The sequence below is a fragment of the Amblyomma maculatum genome, chromosome 4, assembly GCF_055883805.1.
Source record: "Amblyomma maculatum isolate TAMU_Amacu chromosome 4, ASM5588380v1, whole genome shotgun sequence".
NCBI classification, from domain to species: domain Eukaryota; kingdom Metazoa; phylum Arthropoda; class Arachnida; order Ixodida; family Ixodidae; genus Amblyomma; species Amblyomma maculatum.
The window spans coordinates 40691293-40716799 of NC_139347.1; the positions used below are offsets into that span (position 1 = coordinate 40691293).

The window sequence follows — 25507 nt, forward strand, 5'->3', positions numbered from 1 at the left end:
AGAACTGCTGGCTATAGCTAGCTCAGAAATGTTTATGTGTGTGTGTGTGTGTGCACGCGCGCGCGCGCGCGCGCGCACACACACACACACACACACACACACACACACACACACACACACACACACACACACACACACACACACACACACACACACACACACACACACACACACACACACACACACACACACACACACACACACACACACACACACACACACACACACACACACACACACACACACACACACACACACACACACACACACACACACACACACACACACACACACACACACACACACACACACACACACACACGCGCGCGCACGCGCGCACACACGCACGCACACACGCACACACACACACACACTCACAGAGAGAGAGAGAGAGAGAGAGAAAGAGCGAGAAACGGTTCGGTCGCGAAAATTTTACACAAAACGTAACTGCAGCTTCAAGGTAGGCCGCTTAAATATGTTCAGAATGGCCCACGGTTAAACATACATAGGGTGTTGCTTTAAAAGCCAAATTCGTTCCTCCCGTTTGGGTCACCATGAGCTGCTTGAGATGGAGAGTTGTTACCAGCCTCGTTGCGCAAGTTACCTCGTCGGGAGCCCCTTTTCATTCATGACAGAGTTAAGTATCCTCTTATCTCTGAGTTTTGTTTTCTGGTTGTTCTGGAACAACCGAAGCTCAAGCCGTCCCCATTAAAATACAGCTGCTTCACATAAGGACCTCCTTGTAGCCATTGTGGCATAGAGCACGCTTTGTTCTCATTCTAAAGCGTCTTCCGCGGGTACTCTGTCGCGACGTGGACCTTGTCGCGAGAGGTGTACGCCGACTTGAATGAGACGAAGGAGTAGGTGTCTTCTCGGGTCGTCCCAACGGTGAGGAGGTCAGTGAGAAAAAACTGCGAAGCGATAAGCTACGGGCCGTCCGCGAAACAGCTTTGTGTCGTCAAGCGAAGAAGGGTGTGGAGCGCAGAAACTTGTCGCCCCACGTGACCTCCCACCGAAGAGGGGGTAGCGGGAGGGGTGTCTTCTCGGCTTGCGCTCGCGGGGAGTGCAAGATGACAATTGCTTCTCCATTCAGCCTCTTGAGTCGCGTTGTTACCATTGCTGCAAGGGCGCAGATGTTTTCACGGGTAAGCACAATCAATCTCACAGCTATTATGCTAAGAGCATCATTTCTGCGCACGTTGTATTTCTCAGCAAAACGAAGTGCGCGGTATCCTCGAACTAGAGCTGTCTTCGTTTACTGCGGAATTGGATAAATGTAGCCATTCGAATATTCTGTTTTTCATTCCATTTTTTTGTTATTGTTGTTTTTGCTTCTTCCTACCAATGATTGTGTTACACACTTATCGCTATCATCTGAATAAACCTTGCGGGAAGCTGCTTAAGACCCTTTTAGAATAGAAAAGAAGTGACTATTGTATTGTGTCTGGGAAATTGCCAGGTTCACAAATGGGTCCAGAATGTGAGAAACAGTCCATAGCTGACTTGCGCTTTAATTCTGGTATAAAAGCTGTCGGTATAGATAGTTAACTTTGCTGGTGATTAGCGTAATCCAGCTCTTGTTGACATATCGCTGTAGAGAGTCAGGAAAAAATTTCATTTTATGTCAGTTGCTTTCAGCTTACATTCTTTTCTTCGTTGAGTTCAAACAATGACGTTGCCGGTATCACCCCGATATATTTCAATCTGGGAGGTTTTTCGAATGGAGTGTAACTTTTTTTTTCCGCTCGAGCGAAAAAAAAAAAAGTATTATAGCGACCGCAGGTGACTCAGTCCCTAAACGTATAAAGCCTACATCTAGGAATTAACTACATTTCAGCTTAACTAACACACGGATGTGCTTCTTTAGAATTGCTGGCCAACATCGGAATTGCTTTCATTTATGCGTACAAAAAAGCCATAGTGCAGTTTGCGTCTATATGTGACAGTTTTATTGCACTGGTTTGGGCTTCTATCTCTCTCCTTCACGAAAAAAGAAAGAAAAAGAAAATGCAGTAAACAGCTGTGCGTCTAAATACTACACATGTCCGCATACTTGTTAGGTAAGAGGGCACCAAACTAGCAGTTTCTCCCTTTATCTGGAGCAAGTTGCCTTATGCCGATTTTACAGTGGTTTGAAGACATAAAGAGAATTAATATTTTCAGTTTCTGATAATGCAGTTCTGATTTGTAGATGACACTGTACAGTGGCTTGCTTTGTTTCGTCGCACACGAAATGTTCCGCACCCATTGCTTTTACTCGATTCGCTTGGCATTTCGTGTGAGCTGCTTCGCAGTGATTTTAGGGGTACCTATCGCATGCTACCAGGGCGCATAATGAAAAGTGGCGGCGCCAAATGCCTATTGAAGATCGAATTGGTGGTACGGAAGTCCGTTCTGAAAGCAGCTACCTGGTGGTAATAGAGTCATGAGCGAGAAATTCCCGGTTGGATGGGCCCACTGCATGCCAGCCATGGGTTTCGGAACATGGAAATGAGACATTCCTCACTATATAGCGACAGCATGTATGGATATCACGGCCGAAATGACTGGCATGCCGATGCTGCAGCGAATTCATTCCATTCCCACATCTTCACTCGCTATATACCAATGATTTCCCTGACTGAACCATGCGCGACATAACTCTTTTCACCACTGTTGACTCGGGGTTCAGTGATGAGTTAGACATATCTGTCTATAGATATTCGATAGTAATGAGGGTAGGTGTACTAAATGGCAACTAAACTTTAAAGCACATTTCAAAATTTCAGATACTTGAATTTTCTACTTTGTCCTTTTATTCTGTAAAAATAACGAAATACAGTTTCTTTCGTTTCTTGCTGTAATCGCCCCTCAAGAAAACATGCAGTAATGCGCATTGTGTTGTCGCTAAGAAACGACAGATTGTGGATACTAGTGTTCTGTTGATGCGGCTATTAAAAGTCTTTTAATCTATAAATTTTCCGCTGTTTTGGTGTTAATGTTTAATAGAGGTGATATGCGGCTATCAACTACTGCTCATCCTCTCTTCACCTATCCGCCCCCCGTACCCAGAACGAGAAAAGGGTGGAGGGGGGTTATCAGGGCAACGAAAGGAGTAGTTTCCGAGTTATAAGATTACTGAATTCGAAGTTCACCTTTTCAAGTAAATAAGAAAGATGGGCACCGAGCATCACACTGCGAACAAAGGGCGTTTTAACTGGTAGTCGTAAGACGGGTCTTCCTTTCGTGTTTATTGCGATATTTGGGCTCTGATTTCCCTGAAACTGGGAAGCTGATATTCCACAGTGTTCCGCACCTGTTCATCGTAATATTGAAACTCGAAACGGCCGAAAACTATGTAATTAGTTCGGACTGTTGAGTAAAAGGCAGCGCAATACGAACTTCGTAATATGCAGCGAAAACAGCTTCAGCATCCATCACAGTTGCCTTGCGAGGTTCTACCCCCCCCCCCCCCCCCCCCCCCCCCCAGAGTTGAGCTAAAGCGAAAAAAAAAAAAAAAGCGAACAACATAGAAAATAAGTAAACAAAAGAAGTACGTAAATACGAGGCACCACGCAGGGAAACCTTAGGTCAACAGCTGCAACCAAAATACATGTACATTCTCGCATATCAGTCAAGAACGGCCGTTTCATGTTACCGCCGGTTAAATCGCATTGTTTCTTTTCGCTCTCCGATCTCCTACAGAAGCGAAGCTTCAGTGAAACTGCCGTGCACAGCAGCACTGCATCGCTGCCTCTCTTGAGAATTGACCAATGCTTAAACCCAGAGCGTCGACCTTGTAGCCTGTAAACACCCCAGACCAGCGTAGCTTGACGCCGATATTTTCCCCTTTTGTCGGTTCGTGCAGGCGGCTCTTGTAACGCAGCACCCTCGAAAATCCCGAAGGTTGCAATTTCGGACACGCTGTTGGTCGCCGTCAAAACCATGGGTTCGCCGGCCGGTTTGATTTTATGTACCTTTACTTGGAAATGACTGATGTAGTCTTGGTCGACGTAGCGGCCGCTAGCGAGGTCCTCTTGTTTTTTTTTTTTTCCTTTTTTTTTTTTTTTTAAAGCGCAATTTCTCTTTGGACACAAAAACGCCGGAAAGGCAAGTCTCCCGTTTCTTATTAAAATCGGTCTTCCCCAAACATCAAAGGTCGGACACAATGTAAGCCGATCTGTAGTTTAAAGCCTGCCAAAGAGACCGGCTTGTATCTGATGCCGCTTTCTATTCAGTGTATTTATTTGGAGTTGTTCTTCACGTCTCGAGGATTATGTCTCGACAAAAAATATAGAAAACAAATGGGCCGTCACTAAAGCCGCTGTGACAGCAGTGGGCAGCTTAGGTGCTGTGACAGGGGGTCCATTCAGCTTCCTGCTTTCCAATGCTCTGCGTTCAAAGCAAACAGACGCATAAGTTTTGAATTCTGACACTGAAGTCCTAATCGACTTTGATTTTTTACTCTTTCCTGGTTTTATTTGCCTGCTGTTGCTACAGTCCGGCTAGTATTCTAATTGTCTTGCTGCACTTTTCTGGCTCCCCTGAACCAAGAATTTCAAAATGAAATAGACGACAGAAATTTCTATTGTGTCCGCTTTGGACCTTGTGATTTTCCACTCGAAGAAAAAACAAACAAAACGAATTTCAGCCTATAACGTACGGGCTACGCAAGCTTTCACAGTACATCAATGACAACCATTTACTATCCGGAGAGCGTTGCGACAGGAAAGTGTATCCACCCTTCAAACCTTTTGGCGAGCTATATAGCTTTCTGTACATTCTACATTTGCCAGTTCTTATACTGGGGTAATCTATTTTCCCTTTCTTTTTGCTTTCTGGTCTTCTTTCTCTCATAAATTAGCATTAGCAAAATTTTCGTGTAACAAATAGGTTTCTTTGATCATCCGTATAGCGCTTATTTAATTCACGTCTTAAGTTTAGCGGCTTCACATACAGCATTATTCTCAAGTTGGGTAGCATTGTTTTGCATGCTGGACGGTAACGCAGGCTTGTAGTTTTAACATTGCTCAATTGGAAAGACGGGCCCGAGAGCGCAGGAATCAAATAAATAGCGCTATAAGTGAACACGTAGGAAAAACGAAAAGAGGATATATTGCCGGAGACTGCATATGTCATAGGTTTTAAGGCGATAGCGTTAAATATACCCGGTCCCCAAATAACCTGGCTTTGGCGTTGTGAGCCAAAACTTATGGGCATGGCAGCAAGTGATAGTTAATAGGAGACATGGTCGCGTGCTGACTGGTCATCGTGTTCTGCGACGTCATTATACCACGTGACATGGCCGAGTTGGCAAGCGCTTCCAACTCGTGCTACGCCTTTGAGATGGCAAGGTTAGATTGGACATCAGTCTTCCAGGACCCTGATATTCCAAGTCAGAAACGCCGCCACAAGGCCCACGCAGGGACGTTCGTATGCGGTTGGTTAAATTGGTATTTCATATATGTGTCTGCGGTCTTTTATATAATGTCGCATCTTACCATTTAATGAGTATGTGTGGAATAAGTCACAAATGTAAATTAAAATGTCATCCTGTCATCCAGTTTTTTTTTTTTTTTTGTCTGCCCGTTCACTCGACCATTTTGTTTCTCTTTAAATATCGAGTGTGTTTCGTTCTTCATGAGACACTCGGGGAAACAGCAGCGGACGTGGAGGGAACGAAGGGAAATGGCACGGTGTAAGGAATTTAACATCCCAAAATGCTATCGCCTTTGAGGGGCAGCATGATGGAGGGCTCCCGATTCATTTCGACAATCCGTTTCTTTATTTCTTTTTTCTTCTTTTTTTAATTCGCACTGACATCACATAGTGCGCGGGCGACTGCGTTTCGCCCCCATCGAAATGCAACCACCACAGCCAGCATTTGAACTCGCTTCCTCGGGCTCAGCTGTTCAGTGCTCTAACCACTCAGTCACCTCCGATGCTGTGCTGCAACACACGGAAAGCTGTTGATGTCCTGAACGTCCTAGAAGAAGTATATGTGTTGGCTCATGCGGCAGCTTGCTTGCACTGCACTATTTGGCGGAATTCTGAAAAATATCTACTGACATGCAAAGTTGTCGCAAGACGAAATCAGTGGTTGCCGTTTCTTTTTTTTTTTTTTTTTTTGTGTGTGTTTCGAGAAATAGACGCACACAGTGGCTTGGAATACTCTCAGGGTTTTTTGGTCTCGTTGTCAAAAATTCGACTCTCACTTAAAAGTTTTCTCCGGTACAGTGATGAAAATTTCATTAACGGAGTTTCACTGCAATAATCGGCATAATTATTGCATAAATCAGTACCATTATGCTTTAAAATAGATGTGTATTATACTTCGTAGCTCCTGCCAAGCTGATGGCACTTGATGGGGTGTGTATGCTTAGCGCACCAGCTGTAGTAGGCTGCCATGCATGGCGCTGAACTGGAGCGTGAGCTAGACTCCAACAGCCATCTGTCAGTGCATGATGAAAGCCTGCGTGTTTTTATAATTGCTAAACTAACTTGCTTTAAAGTTCGATTTATTTTCCTTCATCCACCATCCCCTGAACGCAATTATTTCGCAAAAGGTAGGCAGAAATCGATGCACAGTTCAGGGATTTGTATAATCTTTATTTTTCCTATGCCATATAATTCATGATCTTAATTTTTTTTTCAAAGAAACGCTCTCATCAGTCAGAGCAGCTGGAATGAATAGTTAAAAGATTATGTGATTATAATTACATTGATGAAAATGATAGCGGGGACAGTGTCTTTTAGCAGGTGATCAAAGGGTATTTCTCGACGTCCTAATGTGTTGCCCAACTGCTTTGAACCAATTATTTTCATCGTCCCTGTAAAACTAAGCAAAAAAAAAAAAAAAAAAAAGCTTTCATCTCATCGTTCTATAACTTCTAAAACCATAAGGAAACAAAAATAATGCCTGAAAGAATGACATTGCGCTCATGAGCCATAAATGCCATAAATACTGCTTCAGTATAATGCTAATGGCACATGCACACGTTGTTAGATATTATAAGGAAAGCCGAAAGAGTTGCGTCGATTCTAGGATCCGCATCGAGTGGTTTCGCAATAGGACTATTTTCGCGTTTCGCCCACTATAGGAACATGCGGATCTCGCAGCCGTTTCAAACGCTGACTATGCTTTGAACGTCAGCGCATAATCTCTCATCCAGACATGCTCAGTTTCCTTTTATTCCAGCGCTTAACCAACGTTAAGGCCATTTAAAAGAAACGGTATCCTCCCTGTTTCCTACCACCCTTGTCGCAGACTCCGAGTGCGTTGTTTTTGCTGGAATCTAAAGGTTTGTGGACACGCGTGCATTTAACTTCTTCAGCTCAGTACATATTTTTGTTTTCTCGAGCAAAAGCGGCCGTCAGAAACCAGCTAACCGGCTCCAGTACGTTTCCTTAAAGACACACGTCACCGCTACGGTTTGCTTCTTGGGTCGAGTTGGCTGTCAAAGCTCACGGCTTTTTTTCTTCTTTTTTCGTTGCCTGTCTCGCCACCGGAAGGCAGTGCAACAATGCATAGGAAGCTAAGTACGTTTGGCATCGTCCTTGAGCTCTCTGGCCGTAATGCGTTTTCTTTTCTTCTCTTCTTGTTCTGCCAACTATGGACTTCACGCTTCTTGCATCACCAACATCCATTCCCTTTCTGTTTATTTCACAGGAGAAATCCTTGCGCACTTGAATCTTTCTCCTTCCCAGCCGCATTCTCACGACCTGACTGGAAGAGATAAAGTGTTCCTGGCAGGGCCTTGGGAGAATTTTTTCTTCTTTCTTTTGTAAATCGATTAGAAAAGTAAAATACTTTACAGAGTAAAAATAAAGACACCGAATTCGAAGAAGGAGATATGCCGGAGGGCTTAAGGACGGCCGCGGCAGAGACAAAATGTACTGGAAAGAAAATCCAAATACGATTGTGCTCTGTCCCCTTTCAAGTCTCAAGACGGGTCGATACTAAGCCTAAGCCCCGAACAAAGGCGAGCCAAAGGAAAGGCAGAACGAAAAGACAAGCTCCACGAAATAAGGCATTCAGTGCATTTCAATAAAGAACCTCCGAAATTGCGATGGACCTCTTTGGGCACAGAGGGTATTGTGTGAGGCTGTTTGTTGTTCTTCAGGGCTTACTTTAGCGCTTATATTTTTCTTCGGTGTGATGACCTGCAGCGCTTGGACTCGTGCTTAAGGTGACAACATCTGAACATGACACCTTTATGGATCACCATTGTGCGTGTGTTTTTAATCCCCTCATCACGATAATCCGTTGTTTACCTCAATCACTTTCTACGTTTTCCTTTTTTATCTCCAAGGAGGTTTCTAGTAGCAACGCCGGATAAATCATTTCATAAGTTTGAAGAAACCACTTCTGCCGACAAAACAAAGCAACTACAACATCACAGTTGCGACATATAAAATAGTACGAGTCAGTCAGGAAAAGCAACATTATTGAGCGAGTATAATCACTGTAAATGCAAAGTAACAGTTCCCAATAGCTGAACATAACTACAATAGCAATGAGTAAGCCTATGACAGCAAGCGTCGAAAAAAAGCAATGACAGGTGAGTATAAAAGCAAGCGAGGACATACAGACAGACCCGTGAATGTGAACGGCTCAAATATTTGTCCAGCTGTAGCTGTAATCATCTGCTAATAACGTCAGCAAATTGGAGGGTCAAATTCTAAAGTTAAAGCTCAGCTACTTTGGTCATCTGATGAGAAGAGAGGAGTCGCTGGAGAAAGATTTGATGTTGGGAAAGGTTGAGGGTCGGCGGAGAAGGGGTAGGCAGCGAACGCGATGGTTGGATGGCATCCTCGAGGCAGTGCAGATGAAGTTATGTGATGTTAGGAAGATAGTGAGAGACCGGAAAGCGTGGCGTGACATGGTCCATAGGGTCACGAAGAGTCGGACACGACTGAACGACTGAACTGAACTGAATAACGTCAGCACACGAAATATACTGGATACGCGCGAGAGTGATTGAGTTCAAGTAACAACCAGTAATTCTCAAGTATGCCGCTGTTCTCGCGGAACCTCTTCAGTGGGCACAGTCGCCACCAAACAGCGAAGTCCCCGACAAGCCGCTTATAGTGACATTTTGACTGTGTTCTGCGGTATCTATGGTGACGTTGAATAATTATTTTAACGTTGCAGCGGTAAATGCACAATTCTGCTGAAAATTTCGACGTTGCCGGCTTTGTGAGCGAAAAATTCGCTGGAGGCACTTAGATCTCTTTTAAGTGCTGCGGCTCTTGACATTCATTTGTTTCCTTCATCATAATCATCATCGCCATCATCATCATCATCAGCATCATCATCAGCATCATCATCATCATCATCATCATCATCATCATCATCATCTTCTTCTTCTTCTTCTTCTTCTTCTTCTTCTTCTTCTTCTTCTTCTTACTATTCTTCTGAAGCGGATTAGCTTCATTGGCCGCGATGCAGAGATTTCGCCGTGGCACCAATTTCCGCCTTGGTAATGCACCGCTCTTTCTACTTTCACCCCCACCTTCCTCCCTCTCCTTACGGTGCAGTTCAGGTGTTCACACAACAAGTGTGACAGATACTGCGCCTCTCCTTTCCTATGAACCTATTAAACAAACTGAGAGGCAGCCTGGGTTGTGCGATGTCATCTTGAACAACGTTGAAGGTCGAAGACATATTCTGCGCCTTTCCTTTCTTATAAAACAATGTACAATATATAAGAAAAAAAAAAAAAGAAGAAAAATCTGATAAGGTGTAAGAATGCACAATTCCGTGGCGTCGACTCCTTCCTATCCCCATAACCTAGTTTACTAGCCGTCAGCGTCACTAAGGTCTTCACCTTGGGCAACCTTGAAAGTCAGACAGATGCTGCGCTTTTCCTTTCTGATAAACCAATGTACAAAATACAAGAAAAAATATGAATCTTGACCTGGTTATGTGTACACGTCCACAATTTCGTGGAGTCCATTCAAAAGCATAAGGCTCCTTCCTTTCCCGAAAACCTAATTTAAGTATGATTAATAAAAAACCTCGAATTGAAAAGCTGGTGTCAAACCGGCTATCGCTGCGACACTCAGTTTTCGATCTATCACTAGATTCACTTTTTTACTACTCTTTCTATTTTTCTCTTTTGGCTGCTCTTTGTTTTTTTTTTTCTATATTACTTTTTACAGTTTTTACTGTTTTTATGTTCTTTATTCTTGGCTGTATCCGATGTTGTAATGCAGTGACGAGGCCTGACGTTGAAGCTTATCAACGTTTTTGCATAATTTACATTTTGTTTGACGTCTGCACACTATATCAATGTTCATGCCTATTTTGACGTCGAATTGACTTTTTTGATTCTAATGCATTTATTAATTACTCCTTGTCAACTAAATTCTACACACAGACATTTTTCACCCTCTACCTCATACAACCATTCTTTTACTCACAAATCTCTTTATTATTCGACAGAGTCGGTTTGACAAATTTGCGGACGGACACTTTGCGCACACCCATGAGCCTATAAAGGCTTTCTCCTTGAAAACGACGGGCATGGCTCGTGCAGGTGGTGGTTGGCGGGTGACATGGCTAAGTACTGATTGGTCGGCGGGTTATGTGACGTCACAAGACCACGTGACATGGCAGGCGTTGCTAACTCCCGTTTCTCCTTTGAGATGGGAGGGTGAGATGGGAATCGAACCTTCCAGGACTGATGGGCGAGGGGTAAGACACGCTGCTCCTATGCCACTCAGGCACGTGCGCACGGCTTGGTTAAAGGGGGGCTTTATACAGGCAAGTATATATGTCGAGTGGTCTTTCACATAAATAAGCAGCTTACAACTGTATGTTAATGCGTATGTGCGAGATAGAGGTGTGAATTAAGGGATGAGTAATTTAGCGAGTATCAAAGTGATTATGCGAGAGCTAGGGTCAAGAAGCGGACCTACGGACGGCAGCCATTAACACTATCACTTCGTATACTTATAGGCAGAACCTTAGTGTTCCTGAATTTTTCTTTCATTTGATTTGATATAATTGCCATGAGTGCTCGTTTTTATAGCGTACCCCTCGTCCACGGTCCTGTTAGCTTTCGAGGACTGGACGGTTATTTGAAAGGAGTGCTAAGGTTCCTCTTCAATTGTGTCCTCTTGTAATTGTGATGCTCTGGGCAATGCAGTAATAGATGAGCTATTTATTTATTTATTTATTTATTCCTCAAAGGTCAGGGGACATTACATGAGGGGTGGTCTGTGAAATTTAATATGAATACAAAATATCTTCGATGGCGGTTTTGTATTGGCTGAAGTTGGTGATGGTTGCCACTTTGGATGGAATGCCATTCCAGTCTCGAGCTGTTTTCGAGAAAAAAGAAAGCAAAAAGCTATACGCTCATATTCACAGCGACACGCACACAATGTTGGCTTTCTGCGCGGTCAACTTCATAAAGAAAATGTTTCGTTTAGGTTGTTTCCAAATTAATGTGAGATTTCAAACTTGTACTGAGAGATACTAGCGTATGAAACTAAGATAATCGATCGATGAAATAATAGCCATCTATAGTTTGGCTCAAGCCATACTTTTCGCTCATTTCAGTTCGACAGAACTTCAAAAACGGCGCAATGCATATATCTAGAAATGAAGGCGAGAAGTGAGAGTAATAGCGTGCATACTTGTCCACTGACTGCATTCATCTCGGCGTCTCCACGAATAAGGCAATATTTGGCTATTCATTGTAACACTGTAACACTGTAGTACGCAAAATTTCGGTAGCCTTGGGAAATTACTTAAGTGCTTCGTATGACAAAGAAGTGAAGTATTGCGGACCAGTCTGTTTACTGCTTGTTGCCTGCAAGTAGGATGGACAGTTGGGCGAGTTGGTACAATTGCACAGTAGGTGGAACAGCGCAAAGACACGAAACACACAAGAAGAGAAGCACGTCTGTTGTGCTTCTCTTCTTGTGTGTTTCGTGCCTTAGCGCTGTTCCACCCACTGTGCAATTGTTGCCTGCCAAGTATTTATTAAAGTAACCGCCAATGTATCAGATCGACTTCGCATTCAGCCCCAACTCAGCAACCTTAGCAACCTCAGCAACCTCAACCTCAGCAGTCACGCGGGCATAGCCCAACAAAAGTGTGGTAGAGCCATATGCCAAAGTAAGGAAGATATTTACAGCGCTGCATGACCGCCATAATCCTCTATAAAGACCCATATGCAGATATTGCAACGATGAAATGAATCAGAGGGCCAGATAAAAGCGTATATCTCTGCATTCTTTGATATCATTGCTTGTGTCAGCTTAAATATTCGTAGCGGACGGTCTCATTTTTAGGACTGGCGCCATCATTATACAGTTGAAAGTAACCAGGATACCGCATGTATGTATGCTAAAGGGGTAAATGTGCAGCAGAAAATATTATGTGCTAATTAACGCGGCGGCGTTAAAGTCCCTGTTCTCCAGAAGATCTGGCGTTAGTTGGGTGGTAGTTGGCAGGAGACATAGCCAGTCACTGATTGGTCGGCGAGTTGCGTGACGTCACAAGACCACATGACATGGCCGAGCTGGCAGGGGCTGTCAACTTCGCCACCGGAGGAACTGTCAGACACGCTACACCTAGGCCGAAGCGGGGTTTCATACATATATGTCCGGTGGGCTTTCACGTAATTAGGTTTGGTCTGGTTTATGATATCCTCCGACTGTGTGCCAATTGGTATGTGTGAGAAAATAAGGTTGCAAGGTAAGGACTTAGTGATTAAATGAGCAGTGATGTGTATGAAGGTGTACGAGGATCCTGAGACCGATTAGCGGCAGCCATTAATGCTGTCTCATCACACCCTTAAAGGCGGAGCTTAAATGTCTCCCGATTTTTTTTCTCTTTTCCTTTAGAATAAAAGTTTCCTAAATACATTACCCAGGAAAGAACTTCGTTTTTGTCGCTTTAGTATTCGGTTAAACGGATGCTGGCTGTACAGATTTATGTTTGCCACTGAAACTTGAGGGTCGTTATTGTATCAAGTGAACGTATTTTGTAAAATCCAAAGGACCACCAAAGGAAAATCCAAAGGAAAAAAAAAAAAAAAAAAGGTCTGAGGCACCCGAAGTTGGCGCTTGATCAGTCCCTATTATTAAGCGGTTCGTGGTACAAGCGACCTGCGTGCAAGCTTTATCACTTTAACAGACTACTTTTAATTTCAGTGTAATTGCGTTACCTTGAAAAGTGCGGAGCTGCGAAAAGAGAGGCGTGGAAAAACCATTTTTAACAGTCATGCTAATTAGTTGCCGTTCCTAACGCACTCTGTCGAATGTTGCTCGCCTTCCAGCGCAGGTACATAGAGTGATATGTGACCAGCGGACACCATGACGCAGTCCCCGTCTTCGATGGCATCACTCGGTGCTGCACAGAATATCGCCATCAGTGGCCGAAGGCTACGTCTCCTTTTGGGCACCCTACTCTGTTGGGTCTTGCTGCTTGCGTTCACCTACGTCTGGGGTCCAGCCATCGTCAGGTCAGTAGAGGGACAATGCCGCAGTGCTCTGAACTGATTCGAAAGCTGTACGCTAAGCACGTGAACTTGTCCTGTGTATTCTTTTCTCGGTCCTCGTATTTCCCGCTGTTACCTTCAGGAACGTATCAGGTATAGTCAGTTTAGCAATACGTTGGGTACAGGGTTGCTGAATGTATAGGCAGGTTATACTGAGGAAACATCGGATACAGGGAGACTGCGGTTGAGGGCAAGGGGAAAAAGGGCAAACCAACGTGGCCTTTGAAGGTACCTTTCACAGACAGATATAGCTCGCTCTCTATATAAGCTGATCTTATACGAGCAGTTTATTTTGCATGCATACGTGAAGTTAGAAAAAATGGATAGCCTGTTATTGTCTGCCCACATAAAACCCGGAAATAATTAGTTGGTGCCCATGAAGCGCAGACATATAGAAAAACTTACACGTGGATGCTAGTAGCAATAAATGGTGAAACATGTGTACGCTTATCCATTTATAAAGAAAAGTGAATGCATCAGGAATAGCGCATAAAATGGAATAAAAATATCTTATGCGTATAATTTAAGTGACAAAACGTTGACTGTCTGCATTCTCAGCTGGTTAAATGTTTGTTCTGAAAGGTACACAAATATTGCTGCTACACTAAGACAACCTATTGCCTATCAAGGATAGAGAAACATAGTACATTGCTTACTTTAATATGCAATTTTATCAAGAAACTAAGCTCTATTTGTTTACTACGAGTTAACTACATAAAGCCACCACATCTCAGCTCCCAGGCAAAGTGGACAGTAAAGATACCAAAAAAGACAAAAGTGTAAAGAACTTGGACATGCATGCATTTACAGCATTGGAAAAAAAAAAAAAGCACCACTCGATGCAGTACCCCCGACCTCACTCGGTAGCTTATTCCATTTCCTAATGGTTTTAGGAGGTTTTATGAAAGAAAGACGTTCAACAATTCATTTTTAGCTGCAATTTCACGGGCCTTAAAACCGTGGTCAACACGGTTGGATTTATATAAAGGCAGTTGCAGAATTTTTTCCGCGTTCAACACGAGCATTCGAATAATGAAAAGCATGAAAAAACTTCAAGTGCAATTTTATTCAGAATTTGTCAAGCGATTCCTAGTGGAGTACATCTTTTGTACCGGATGCACTGTACCTAAACCCTCGTGTGTCCGATACAAAACGAGAGGTAATGTTTCGTACCCTCTCCAACGTATCTTTATCTCGATTAGTAGGCGAATATCAAACTGTGTACGCGTATCAGATCTCGCATAAATCTTGTATAAAATGGTTCGGCATGACATTGGAAAAGTAGTTGAAATTCGGGGAAGGAAACCTAAGGTTTCACATGCTTTATCAAACACATACTTTACATGATGGGGCCAGTTCAGATCAGAAGTTAAATACACACCTAAATATTTATATCCAAATACTTGTATCAACGGCCTCTTGTTAATAACATATGAGTGCACGTCCGGGCTCTCCTTTCTTCTAAACCTGATACGAACTTTTTTGGACAAATTGAAATTCATATTCCATTTAACGCACCAGTCAGAGATTTATATTCTGGTCTTCCTGATAGCTTTCTGCAACGCGATCACAAGTGACTATATTATAAAGAACGCAGTCATCCGCATATAACCGTATTTAAGACCCTAATGCGTCACCAATATCATTCGCATGGAGCAGGGACAATAATGGTCCCGACACGAGGCCTTGCAGGGAACACCGGAGACAATTTGCACCATTTGAGACTGAGCGCCATTCACAACTACAAACTATTGCCGTAAACGATGCAATCATTTGAGGGCTAATATTGCAAAATGACATTTTTAGATGAACAATGTGTCACAATGTCAAAGCCCTTTCTAAAATCCAAAAACACAGTCCACACTCAGCCGGCTTCCTAGCGCCTCCGCCAGGTCATGCGGAAATTCAGTCAACTGCGTAGTATATGACAGGCCCCTTCGAAAACTATGCTAATGAGCATTAAGCAATGAATTTGTGTCCATGTGTGATACAATACTGGCATACAAAATATGTTCTAGTGCCTTGTACGTAACAGCATTTGATGATACTGGCCTATAATTTGACACAATGTCCCGAAGACTACAGTTGTAAATTGGCACAATGCTTGCAGTCTTCTAGTCATCAAGAAGGTCAGATCCATAGAGCGATTTTTAAAAGTAATCATTAAGTACGGTGCTACCGACTGAGCACAAATTTTATAGAATTTATTGGTCAACTACAGGACATCCAGCCTTCGCAACCTTCAGGTACCGCAAGAAAGTCTACATCATTCAAAGTCATTATAACACTTGTCACATCCTGGAAATTCGAAGTACTCATATTACCATGATAGACTTCAGAGCTTAACTGCAAGTCTATGATTTTGTTAGTGAAGCAGAGCTTGGGTATTAACGTCCTGGCAATATTTATGACGTCGAAAACGTAGCGTCGCCCGTAGAAATCATCTGAACCGAGGTCGCGGAGATGGCTAAATTTGAAAATCAATTCGGACCAGAATGATATTAGTCGCTCAGCTGCCTGACTTGGTAGAGGTGATCAGAAATGGGAAATAAAAGAACATATCAAAACAGGTTCAATAAAATAGGGTATATCTAAAAGACGCCGAGCTGCTCCTTAATGGGGACCTGATCGGGCGGGGCTCTTAATCGAGTGCCGGAAAAGCAGCACGCTTTAGCGCACTACTCACGACTGGCTCAGTGGTGCTCGACGGATCCAGCGTCAGAAATATTTTTCAGTTTTGATAAGCGGTAGGAAGAATAAAACCGAGGAGGGGCGATGCACGTGAGCCGGCCAGGGCGGGCCGCGTTCTGGTATTCGATCCGACACAGTTATCGTATGTCACAACCGAGGAGAGGCTAGAATTCATGTAGTACACCACCTTACATACATTTCTCTAACTGGACGTAGGACGCGTCTCAGACGTGCCCACGATGTCAGGGTCAGAACTGATATTATGTCATCTGGGGTTGACCGGTGGCACGAGCCTACTTGTGAAAAATGTGAGGCCATGAGATCGAGGGATGTCGGGCTTTAATAGCGCCATCCGATTTGGTGCGTGAGTAGACTTTAAAAACAAAAGCTTGTTTTTTTTTTATCTTTTATTTTTTGTTTACATGCAGCGGTTGGAATAAGGTGCAGGCTTGACGACATGGGATCTCACTTTGTACAGGGTTTGGAGAATCCTTTTAGTTGCGTTCTATCTGTAATTTCTGAGCCCAAACTAAAACAAACAAACAAACAAACAAACAAACAAACAAACAAACAAACAAACAAACAAACAAACAAACAAACAAACAAACAAACAAACAAACAAACAAACAAACAAACAAACAAACAAACAAACAAACAAACAAACAAACAAACAAACAAACAAACAAACAAACAAACAAACAAACAAACAAACAAAATAAAATTCACATAGAGAGACAACAGCTTGCTCTCCAAAGAGATATTTGTATTTATGATGTCTGGCATGGTAAAAAAAAAAACACTAACCAATAGGCAAAAACTAAAGAAAAAAATGGCCAGGCGATTTAGCTTGCGGCTAATCGCAATTTATCGTGTGCTAGCACGGTTAGGCCTAGTTTACTTTTGTGATATTTACTTTTGTGTTCGGCCCGAAACCGCGTTCGTTGGTAAATAAGAATAGTCATGATGAAGTATAGTTAAAGTACCGGACAAGCATGGATCAGTCCTATATGCACACGCAGTTCATTCGATCAGCCATGTGAGTGCGACCCTGGATCGTAACGCCCTAATTAATTGGAAGGCAAGTAAATAGCCGCGGGACCTAACGCTTAGGTTACAATGCATTTACTGGCGCAGATTAGAAAAGGAGATGTTCAAAAACCACTTCTGAAAGCACGCAGCATTTAAATAGTCTCAGCGTGGACACTTTTCTTCATTTTAGAAGTTTTCTCGACTACTTCCAACTACTCGAATCACATTATTAGCATCTATGTTTGTTTTATTTACTTATTTCTCAGGTCTCCTCTTTCCGTAATTGGATTGTCAACGCACAGCACTCCATTTTTTTTTTTACTCGCTCGTTTGCCAGCTAAGCAAGACGCAGGCTCGCGCATCTAATTCGCTCGCAGATCAGCTGCAAAGCGTGCGGTTCGAGAGTGCACTCGCTTTCGGAATGAAATGCGCGCCACGCACGCTTTCGAGTGAGCGTCACAGCGTTTAGCGCTTGGAAGCGCACCAACTTCGAGTGCTTAGAATGCTTTCTGCCCAGGCCCGACCCCGCGCTTTTGCCAAGCGGGCTCGGTAGACTGGCGTAATTGCGTTCACCGGCGACGGGTCTGGAGGTTCCGACGTGCATGCCTGAAGAATGGCGCAGTGCACCGACGGATCTTCAGAGCCCGTCCTCGTACAACTGCTGGCCAATCTCTCTCAAACATCCGCGTTTTCTGCATACTACGAGCCTATTACAGAGGCGACTAATTATAGAACGTGCACCGTGGGACACAACGCGTGTTGTAGCCGCTCCGAACGGACCAACTTGGACAACTATACGGCTGTTATGGTGGTAACCAGCGTGTCGAGCAGCGAGTCCAATTACAGTCGCTCAAATTGGATCACTCGAGGTTGAAAGTACAAGGGAGATGTCTTAACTGTTTTGGACATCCATCCGTTCATTGTAAAGTTGTGGCTAATCAAACAGTTGTGAGCGAAGTGAGGCCAAGAAAGATGCGGTGTGCTTGCCGTAGTATAACGTTTCATCTTCGTGCCGCCGATGCGTTGTGGTATAGTTTCTGAACGTATGCGCAGAAGAACTATGCCAACATTAAGGTTAAGTGCCATATAAAGCCTCGATCATTTGTACATCTTTGCACGCCGTTTATACATATGTACCTTTGTTATGCATCATAATTTACTTTCACAGTTCATTCTCTCTTTCTTTTTCTTCGAGGCTTTGTTATGGCGTGGATGCAGGCGCTGGTTTGTTTTTAATCGAATTTGATAAAAAAAAAAAAAAGATGGTTGTTAACGATGTGGAAGAAGTTCAGAGGAGAGGGAGCAGGCTTCTAGGCTACGGACTCTGGAGTAGCAAGTAAGCGTTCTATTTGCGCCTTGTACTATTTGCATACAAAGCCGCGATTGCACGGCGTATTCAATCTCTCGATAAAATTGTGCATAACGGTACAAGATATATATTTGAGTTCGGCCAACAAACTGCTGTATTCGCGAAACAGTTTGTGTGCTCCGATGGCCCCTGAGCGACCACCGGCCACTTTTCCCGCCAAGTCGTTTATTGCCGCTATCGGCCGGCGCGCTAAGTTTGTCCAGTAGAAAATACTATTTGTGTATACCCGAGGAAAAAAGAAAGCGAATTGCGCTTCTTCGGGGACTAGCGGCACCTCCCTACAGCTTTGGCCAGGCTGCACGGTTTTCTCGACTCATGGTATCGCTATCACTCCCGCGCAGAGTCTTCGGTCATGCAAGACGGCGTTTGGTTTAAATCGGATTGCGGTGGACCGGTCGTCGTGTCGCCAAATCTGTCGATGCGGGAGGCCAAATTGGCGGCTACTCCAAAGTTTTCCGGTCGGCGGCGCGAATAATGTGAGCGGACCCTCGAGTAAAAGCTGTTAGCGAACGTGTTACCCTTCGGGATAACTTCTTGCCCCTTCAAACGAATTTCTTCCACGAGGAAGGAACTAAGCGACAAGACAGAACAAAAGGTGCATTTAAAAATGCGCCTAGATCCTTGCTGATGCTTGGCTTTGGAGTTTCTTGGAAAAAGTTTTGAACGATCAGTGCATTACAAACCCGCCTATTGACGTTAAAGATATTTCTGGGTTAAAACTGATACTTAATTTATCGCAATAGCGTTAAAGGCCGTGTTCTCTTAAAAATACTATGCCGGCGTCGGCGGTGTGAGCGAAAAGTTACGGGTACAGCTCTGGAAAGAGACAGTTTCCAGGTTACGTGGCCGTGCACTGTCTGGTCGTCGAGTTGTGTGACGTCACACGACCACGTGACATTGCCGAATTGGCAGGCGCTGCCAGCTCGCACTTCGTCTTTGAGATGGTTAGGTGGGACCAGAATCCAGTCTTCCAGGACCCTTGGATCCAGAGGTAAGCAGGTGCCCTTGGGCCACGCAGGCACTTAAGTACGGCTAGATTAAACCGGGCATTGAGGTTTTGTGTTGTGTGATGTTTTAAACAATATGGTTTACCTTATGTATGCTAATAGGTGTGTGTGTGTGGGGGGGGGGAGGGGTAAGTAAGCGCAAAGTAAAAGTTACCGATTAAGCGAGTACAGCAGCGAATGGACGCGAACAAGGAACTTCTAGGGGGACAGGCAAACAGCAGGTATTACCCAGGCAGGCATTACTAGGGGGACAGGCATTACCCAGCCAGCACCAAACATCGGCCCCAAATATTGGTGGTAGCGCGCTGGCCTCTTGTATGGCCAGGAACTGTCGATGTAGTTCCAATATAGGGCCCATAATTTGTGCTGCCTGGGTAACGCTTTCGCGTAGTACCCTTAATGCCTTAAGTTAAAGTCCACAAACCGAAGGCGGCTGCCGCGGGAAGAACCTGGAGGAAAGATGATGGGGACCGAAGAACGAGCAACTCGAGTGGGATGCTACGAGGAGTCGAAGGGTGGCTGCCGGGAAAACAGAAGGTTATGGAGAGAGCAGAGGAATGTGCAACAGGAGGGCGATAATGCAAGGCGAAAAAAGGGGATGTCCCTAAAATGAAGGCAAAGGTGGAACAGGGAGGCTTTGACCTTTCCCTTGTCGACAAAATGTTATAAGCGGCGTTTACATGAATCCGACAGGATAAGGCTGAGTTGAGTTGTCGAGTCGAAAACCGATTACAGGGTTCATGTAAACGCTGTAGCCTGTAGGGTCGGGTCGAGAAGTCGAGAGGTCGAGTCGAGTTAAGTCGAGAGCGTGGGGTGGGTTGTCTCGACCCGACCTTGCTGCAGGAAGTATGTAAACGCAGTCGAGTTGAGTCAGGGCACAGTGGGAGAGGAGAACAGTACGCAAAACGCTAGAGATGCGTGGGGGAAAAACGAAATCGCGTGGAGTCTGTTAGTTCTTCGCCTCGACGCGGGGCGCCGCTATAATCGCCGCTTGTCGGGTCGGGTCATGTGAACCCTGTCGGGTCGTGTCCAGTCAACTTGATTCTTTAACCGCTCGACCTCCGCAGTCGGGTCCATGCAAGGAGTTTGTAATTATAACCTCCTTGGGTCCACTATGACAACAATATTTGGGTGCATGTAAACAGGGCTATAGTTAATCTCGCCGTGTGCCCGCGCTTTCAGAGCGCAGCTTTCAGTTCTCGCTCTTGGACTGTGTGTCGGTGGCACCTATTGTCGACATAGACGGCATAGTAGTTCACCTTTCTTTCTTACCCTGATAGTATTTCTAACAGTTCTTTAATCTCTTTAGGACCGGGAGTAGCCTCAATACAATCGCAGCCAATAAATCTCTTTTAGGACCGGGAGTATCCTCAGTACAATCGCCAACCAACAGATTGAATTTCAAAGAAACATCAATTTTATGACACTCTTCACAAAGTGTTGTCATGACAGCATAACTAAGAAACGGTCATCATTTCCGCAGTATGTAGGGTTACACACTAGCTTGTAAGACAGAGGAAAAGGTTGGTGAGGTTATCTCTTCTAAACCTAGATGTACAGAGCAAAAAGTTTTGTTGGGTGATCGGACGCGGCCTGACACCGCCAAAGAGTTGACGCACACTCACCGGGGCGTGACTCATCCAAGCCTCGTCTGAAGCATAAATCGCCGGCAAAGTAACTGTTATCATAATCTAGCTTGAGCCGGCTAGCGTGCGCAGCTGCCCCTTGCGGTAGCGAGTTTGGCAGGTGTGCGAAGAAGCGAACGCCAGGTCAAGCGCTCGTCAAAATTGACCGCGGCAGACGTCGGGTAGCACTTTTCGCTTAAAAAAATGGTTATTGCTCACGCTGCTGTGCCCACTCTCTGTTACCGCGCCTTTCTTAACCTAGCCTAGTCCAACCTTCGTTATCCCAAGATAATCTAATCTATTTTTTTTATAGGACAACCAAGGTATTTTAGTTTTGAGGGTTTGTTTGTTAGAAATACTTTGATCATTAAATTTTTGTTCCGTATCACCCGAGAACTGTCAAAGGCGGTCTTTGTCTTTACCGTAGGTGCGAGGGAAAAGTATGCGGCATTATTACAGCAACAAATTATTTCTTTTTGTATTTTCTTGTATTCGAACCGCAGCACTGCAAGCGAAGGCTGGCTCTTCGTTTGATGACTGATCCGAAGCGGCATATAGAATATTTCTCGAGCGTAACGGGGGAGACACGCTCAGTAATTGCATTATCCAAATGAGTGAGCCAGGCCAGTATGTTCCTCCAGCTTTCGTGTTTGGTTTTTCTGTACTACTACGCACTTCCAAAATCGTCTCAGGTCTGGGCACTCATGATTCCACTGAAGAAAAAAAAAAAAAAAGCTAGGGCGAGCATATGCCTGAGAGCCTAGGTGGAAAATTTTGGTGCTTGAATAGCGCAGTATACGCGGTCCGCGGATTCAAAGCGACTCTGGCCAGGTGTGCTTTCAATTTTGCGAGATAAGTGGATCCGAAAGCCTTCCTTGCTTTGTTTCGCACTTGCGCATGAACGCGTGCCCGGAGGATAAGATAGTCTCCCCGAGTAGTACTACGAAGCGCGAAAGAGGATTTCGTATTTGCATAGGCTGGCCAACCATCGATCACTTTCAGGAGCTGCGGGGCTATTACACTGTAAGAAGGTCGAGACCATGAACCACTGGCGGCAATTTTCTGCTACTCGTGCCTCTTCGCTTATTCAGCGGGTGCGGCCGACCTTGTTTCAGGCTTGGGTCACGTCGTGAAAGTACCTTACCTTGTTTTTTTTTTCTCGCTTTTCTTTTTATTCCCACGAAGAGAGGGGATATTCGTGCATTTTACATTTTCATGCTCAAGAGGAGGTAAGATATACACGGCCTGTAAATGGGAATCCATGCACTTCCACGCTGTATAATAAAATCGAGATGCAGGGTGTGTGTTTATGTTAGTGCCATGATTACGTGATTCGTCTTCTCACGGATGCAAATTAAGTTCGCAAGGAGGGGATTGACGTTTTCCTTTCCTACATATTAATTCATCTTGAAACAGGTGGAGTCTGGAAGATACACTCACCACAATGTGGTCTTAGTCACTAGTTCGGCTTTGTGCATCTTGACATTAGCGTGTCACTAGTGTTTGAAGATATGGTGTAAAGAGAGACGGGAAAAACGTTCCAAAGAAGTACGCTTTGGCTTGTAACATTGCAACGGCGCTAGGAGCGCACGACAAAAATGACTAACCTTAGATAGGCGTTATCTTCACCGTTTTCCTACTCCATGTAATACACACGTTGACAAACGTTGGAATGAGTGAACGTATGTAGAAAAACACGTTACGAACATTGCACTGAGCGATTGCATACAGAGTGTGAACTAAGAAGAACATTGATGTCGGCGTGCATCCAGCGTGCATCCAGCGTGCATCGTGCATCCAGGGTGCCAGCGTGCATCCAGGGTATGCTTAGAATGTTGCTCAGCCTGCCGCCTTTTCCACCGCACCGAACTTCCAACTAAACCACTTTTATCATCTTGTTTCTCCTTAACGTTTTCTGTTATACCGAATTCTTTCTCGTCTCGATTTCTACCTTGTATCTCTTGTATTAACTGACGCCTTTCTATGGACATAGCTCCGTTATATCTCTGGTGAAAGGAAATTCTCTCACGCTCCACCCAAGAAATCTACACTGTACAGGCTGTAACGAAATAGCTTTTGTGCCAAAGCTTGATTCGGCTGCTTTTGTCCGCAGAAGATAAAAAGAAACTTTGCAGCAGTTTTACTTTCTTGAACGCTTAACTTTTGAGACCTTGGCAGAAATTCTCTTCCAGTGCAGTCTATGAAAAAAACTTACATGCAGTTCCAGCTGCACTTTAACTGTGTTGTGACGGTGCTATAGCCTCCGTGCACTTTCGTTGTGCCGCCGATCAACAGACTCCCGGCAGCGGGGACTGCCAATATGCGGCCGCACCGTGGGAGACGAGCACTTTGCGGCGCAACATCCTCGCTGACACGTATATTTATACTCTGTCTGGCTAGAACCGTACAGTAGTGCCGAAGCTGCTGCGGACATCGGCTAACCGCAGCGAGAATTCGCAGTGGTAAAGCATGTGATTAACATTCGTTATTTCGTCGGTGACTTTTGTCTGGCTGGTCACGATTGAACGCGATCCGATAGCCATGGCACTAGCATATCGCAAGTAGTGCAGACAAATCGATAACCAAAACATGGGCTAACCACGAGACGTATGAGCAAATGGTCAGAATCGCAGACGATCCAAATGACATCGGCCTATCACAAGTGTTGCACCAGCGGAAGACACAGAAACACAAGAAAAGAAGTACTCGGGACAGCGCTGGACTAACAACTGAAACGGCCGGCCAAGGAACCAAATGACAGCTGCCTATCAAACGCTACTTTCTTTTTTTGTTTTTCTGTGTCTTTCGCTAGTTCATTATGTTAGATTCGCAGCAACTAGCCTTAATGGTCACCATGTTAAGGTATTGCAGACGATACGGTAGTCACTGTAAAGACCCACGGTGGGGCGTCTGCGCTTAGAGGTTGCCAAAATCGACCGACGATTGGCTAAGAGCGGCTGTAGCTTGTTCAATGCTGCACGGTTTTATCGATACGGGGCGCAGGCTGCTGGCAGCGACGCTACAGCGCCCCGTCGTCTGCGGAGACGCTTCTCAGTGGTGCTACGGGGGGAATGAGGGAGTGGGGCCGTGCACGGGCGACGGCTTGCGACGTTCCGCTGCCTCCCGCTGGGAGGCGACCCAGAGTGTATAAATACGTACATTTGCCAGCGCAGTGTATTGTTGTTGTTGACCTCCGCGAAGATGACGCAAAGTGAAGACGGAGACATGACGCGGAATTGTCGCGCCCGCGCATCCTATTCGCGGGCGTTGTCTCGGCGAAGAAGCCCGTCGGGAACTGTGAGGGCCAGAAGAGGGCACTGCCGTGTTTCTGACAGTGACAGATGGTTGGTTGCAAGCCGTCTTGTAGGGCGTCCATCTGCGCCACAGCCCATAGCGTGGGACGCACTTGGTGGCGGTGGAATGCACGTCTAAGTCGAACTGAGTTGCAGGCAGCCTCAACTTCTCAGGGCGTTTCCTGCCGAGCCACGATCGCTTCGGCTACTCGAGCGTTGGGGATCGTCGAATATGGTCGCGATGTGCGTGCCGGTTATGGCATGATCCCGTTATAAATCAAGCGCTCGTTTCGAAAGAGATCTCGAGAGAAACGTTCGCTTAAGGCTGGCTTGGACGATATATAAATTGCGAGGTATTTATTGTCCGTCTGTGCCTGTGAAAGAAGAGCGAATGGTGTGACTGGCTAGGGCACAGAAGAGGGGAGCGAATAATGGAGGTTAAGAGGGGTCGCCCCTCGGAAGAGGGCCGCAATCGTTTACTATGAACCTAGTATATACTTCATGCGAGCTCGAACATTGCGCTCGCATATAGGGACCCTCTACGTAGACTTGCTATAGATGACCTCTGGAGTAGATGCTGGACGTGAGGGCAGACGGCTAGAAGGCGAGTGACAACGTGTGAAGGGTTAATGCTTTCCAGCGCTTTGACAAAGACGGGATTCTGTGTTGGCAACGTCGGCTGGGCTGTGAACGCGATGGATGAATCAATCTTTCGATAAAATAATACGTAATGCTGTGCAGGGGGATTAAATAATTTTACGAATATAGTTATTTTCATAACAGCAGATGCCATTGACCTTGCCGAATAAACTTTTGTAAATACGGGCAGCTACAACGTGAGACAAAAATTAATTGAAACCGATGGTGCAAACACTTGCTCAAAAGAACCGGAGAGAATAAAATTGGGGAGGTTTAATCTTTTAGACATAGATACATTGAACGTTTTTTGAAAAGCTCTGCTGAATGATCGGACGCGGCCTGACGACGTCGCCGAAAA

At 44.9% G+C, this 25507-nt stretch overlaps 1 protein-coding gene across 1 annotated transcript in view; it reads left to right on the forward strand.

Moving 5' to 3' along the window:
• The first annotated feature begins 1034 nt into the window (after positions 1-1034).
• LOC146190812 (fatty acid hydroxylase domain-containing protein 2-like) overlaps positions 1035-25507 on the forward strand; it is a 68473-nt gene continuing 44000 nt past the window's right edge. The window contains exons 1-2 of the mRNA XM_084599844.1: positions 1035-1145; positions 13275-13460. Coding sequence (XP_084455970.1) covers positions 13312-13460 — 149 coding nt within the window. The 5' untranslated portion in view covers positions 1035-1145; positions 13275-13311. The remainder of the gene's footprint in view (positions 1146-13274; positions 13461-25507) is intronic.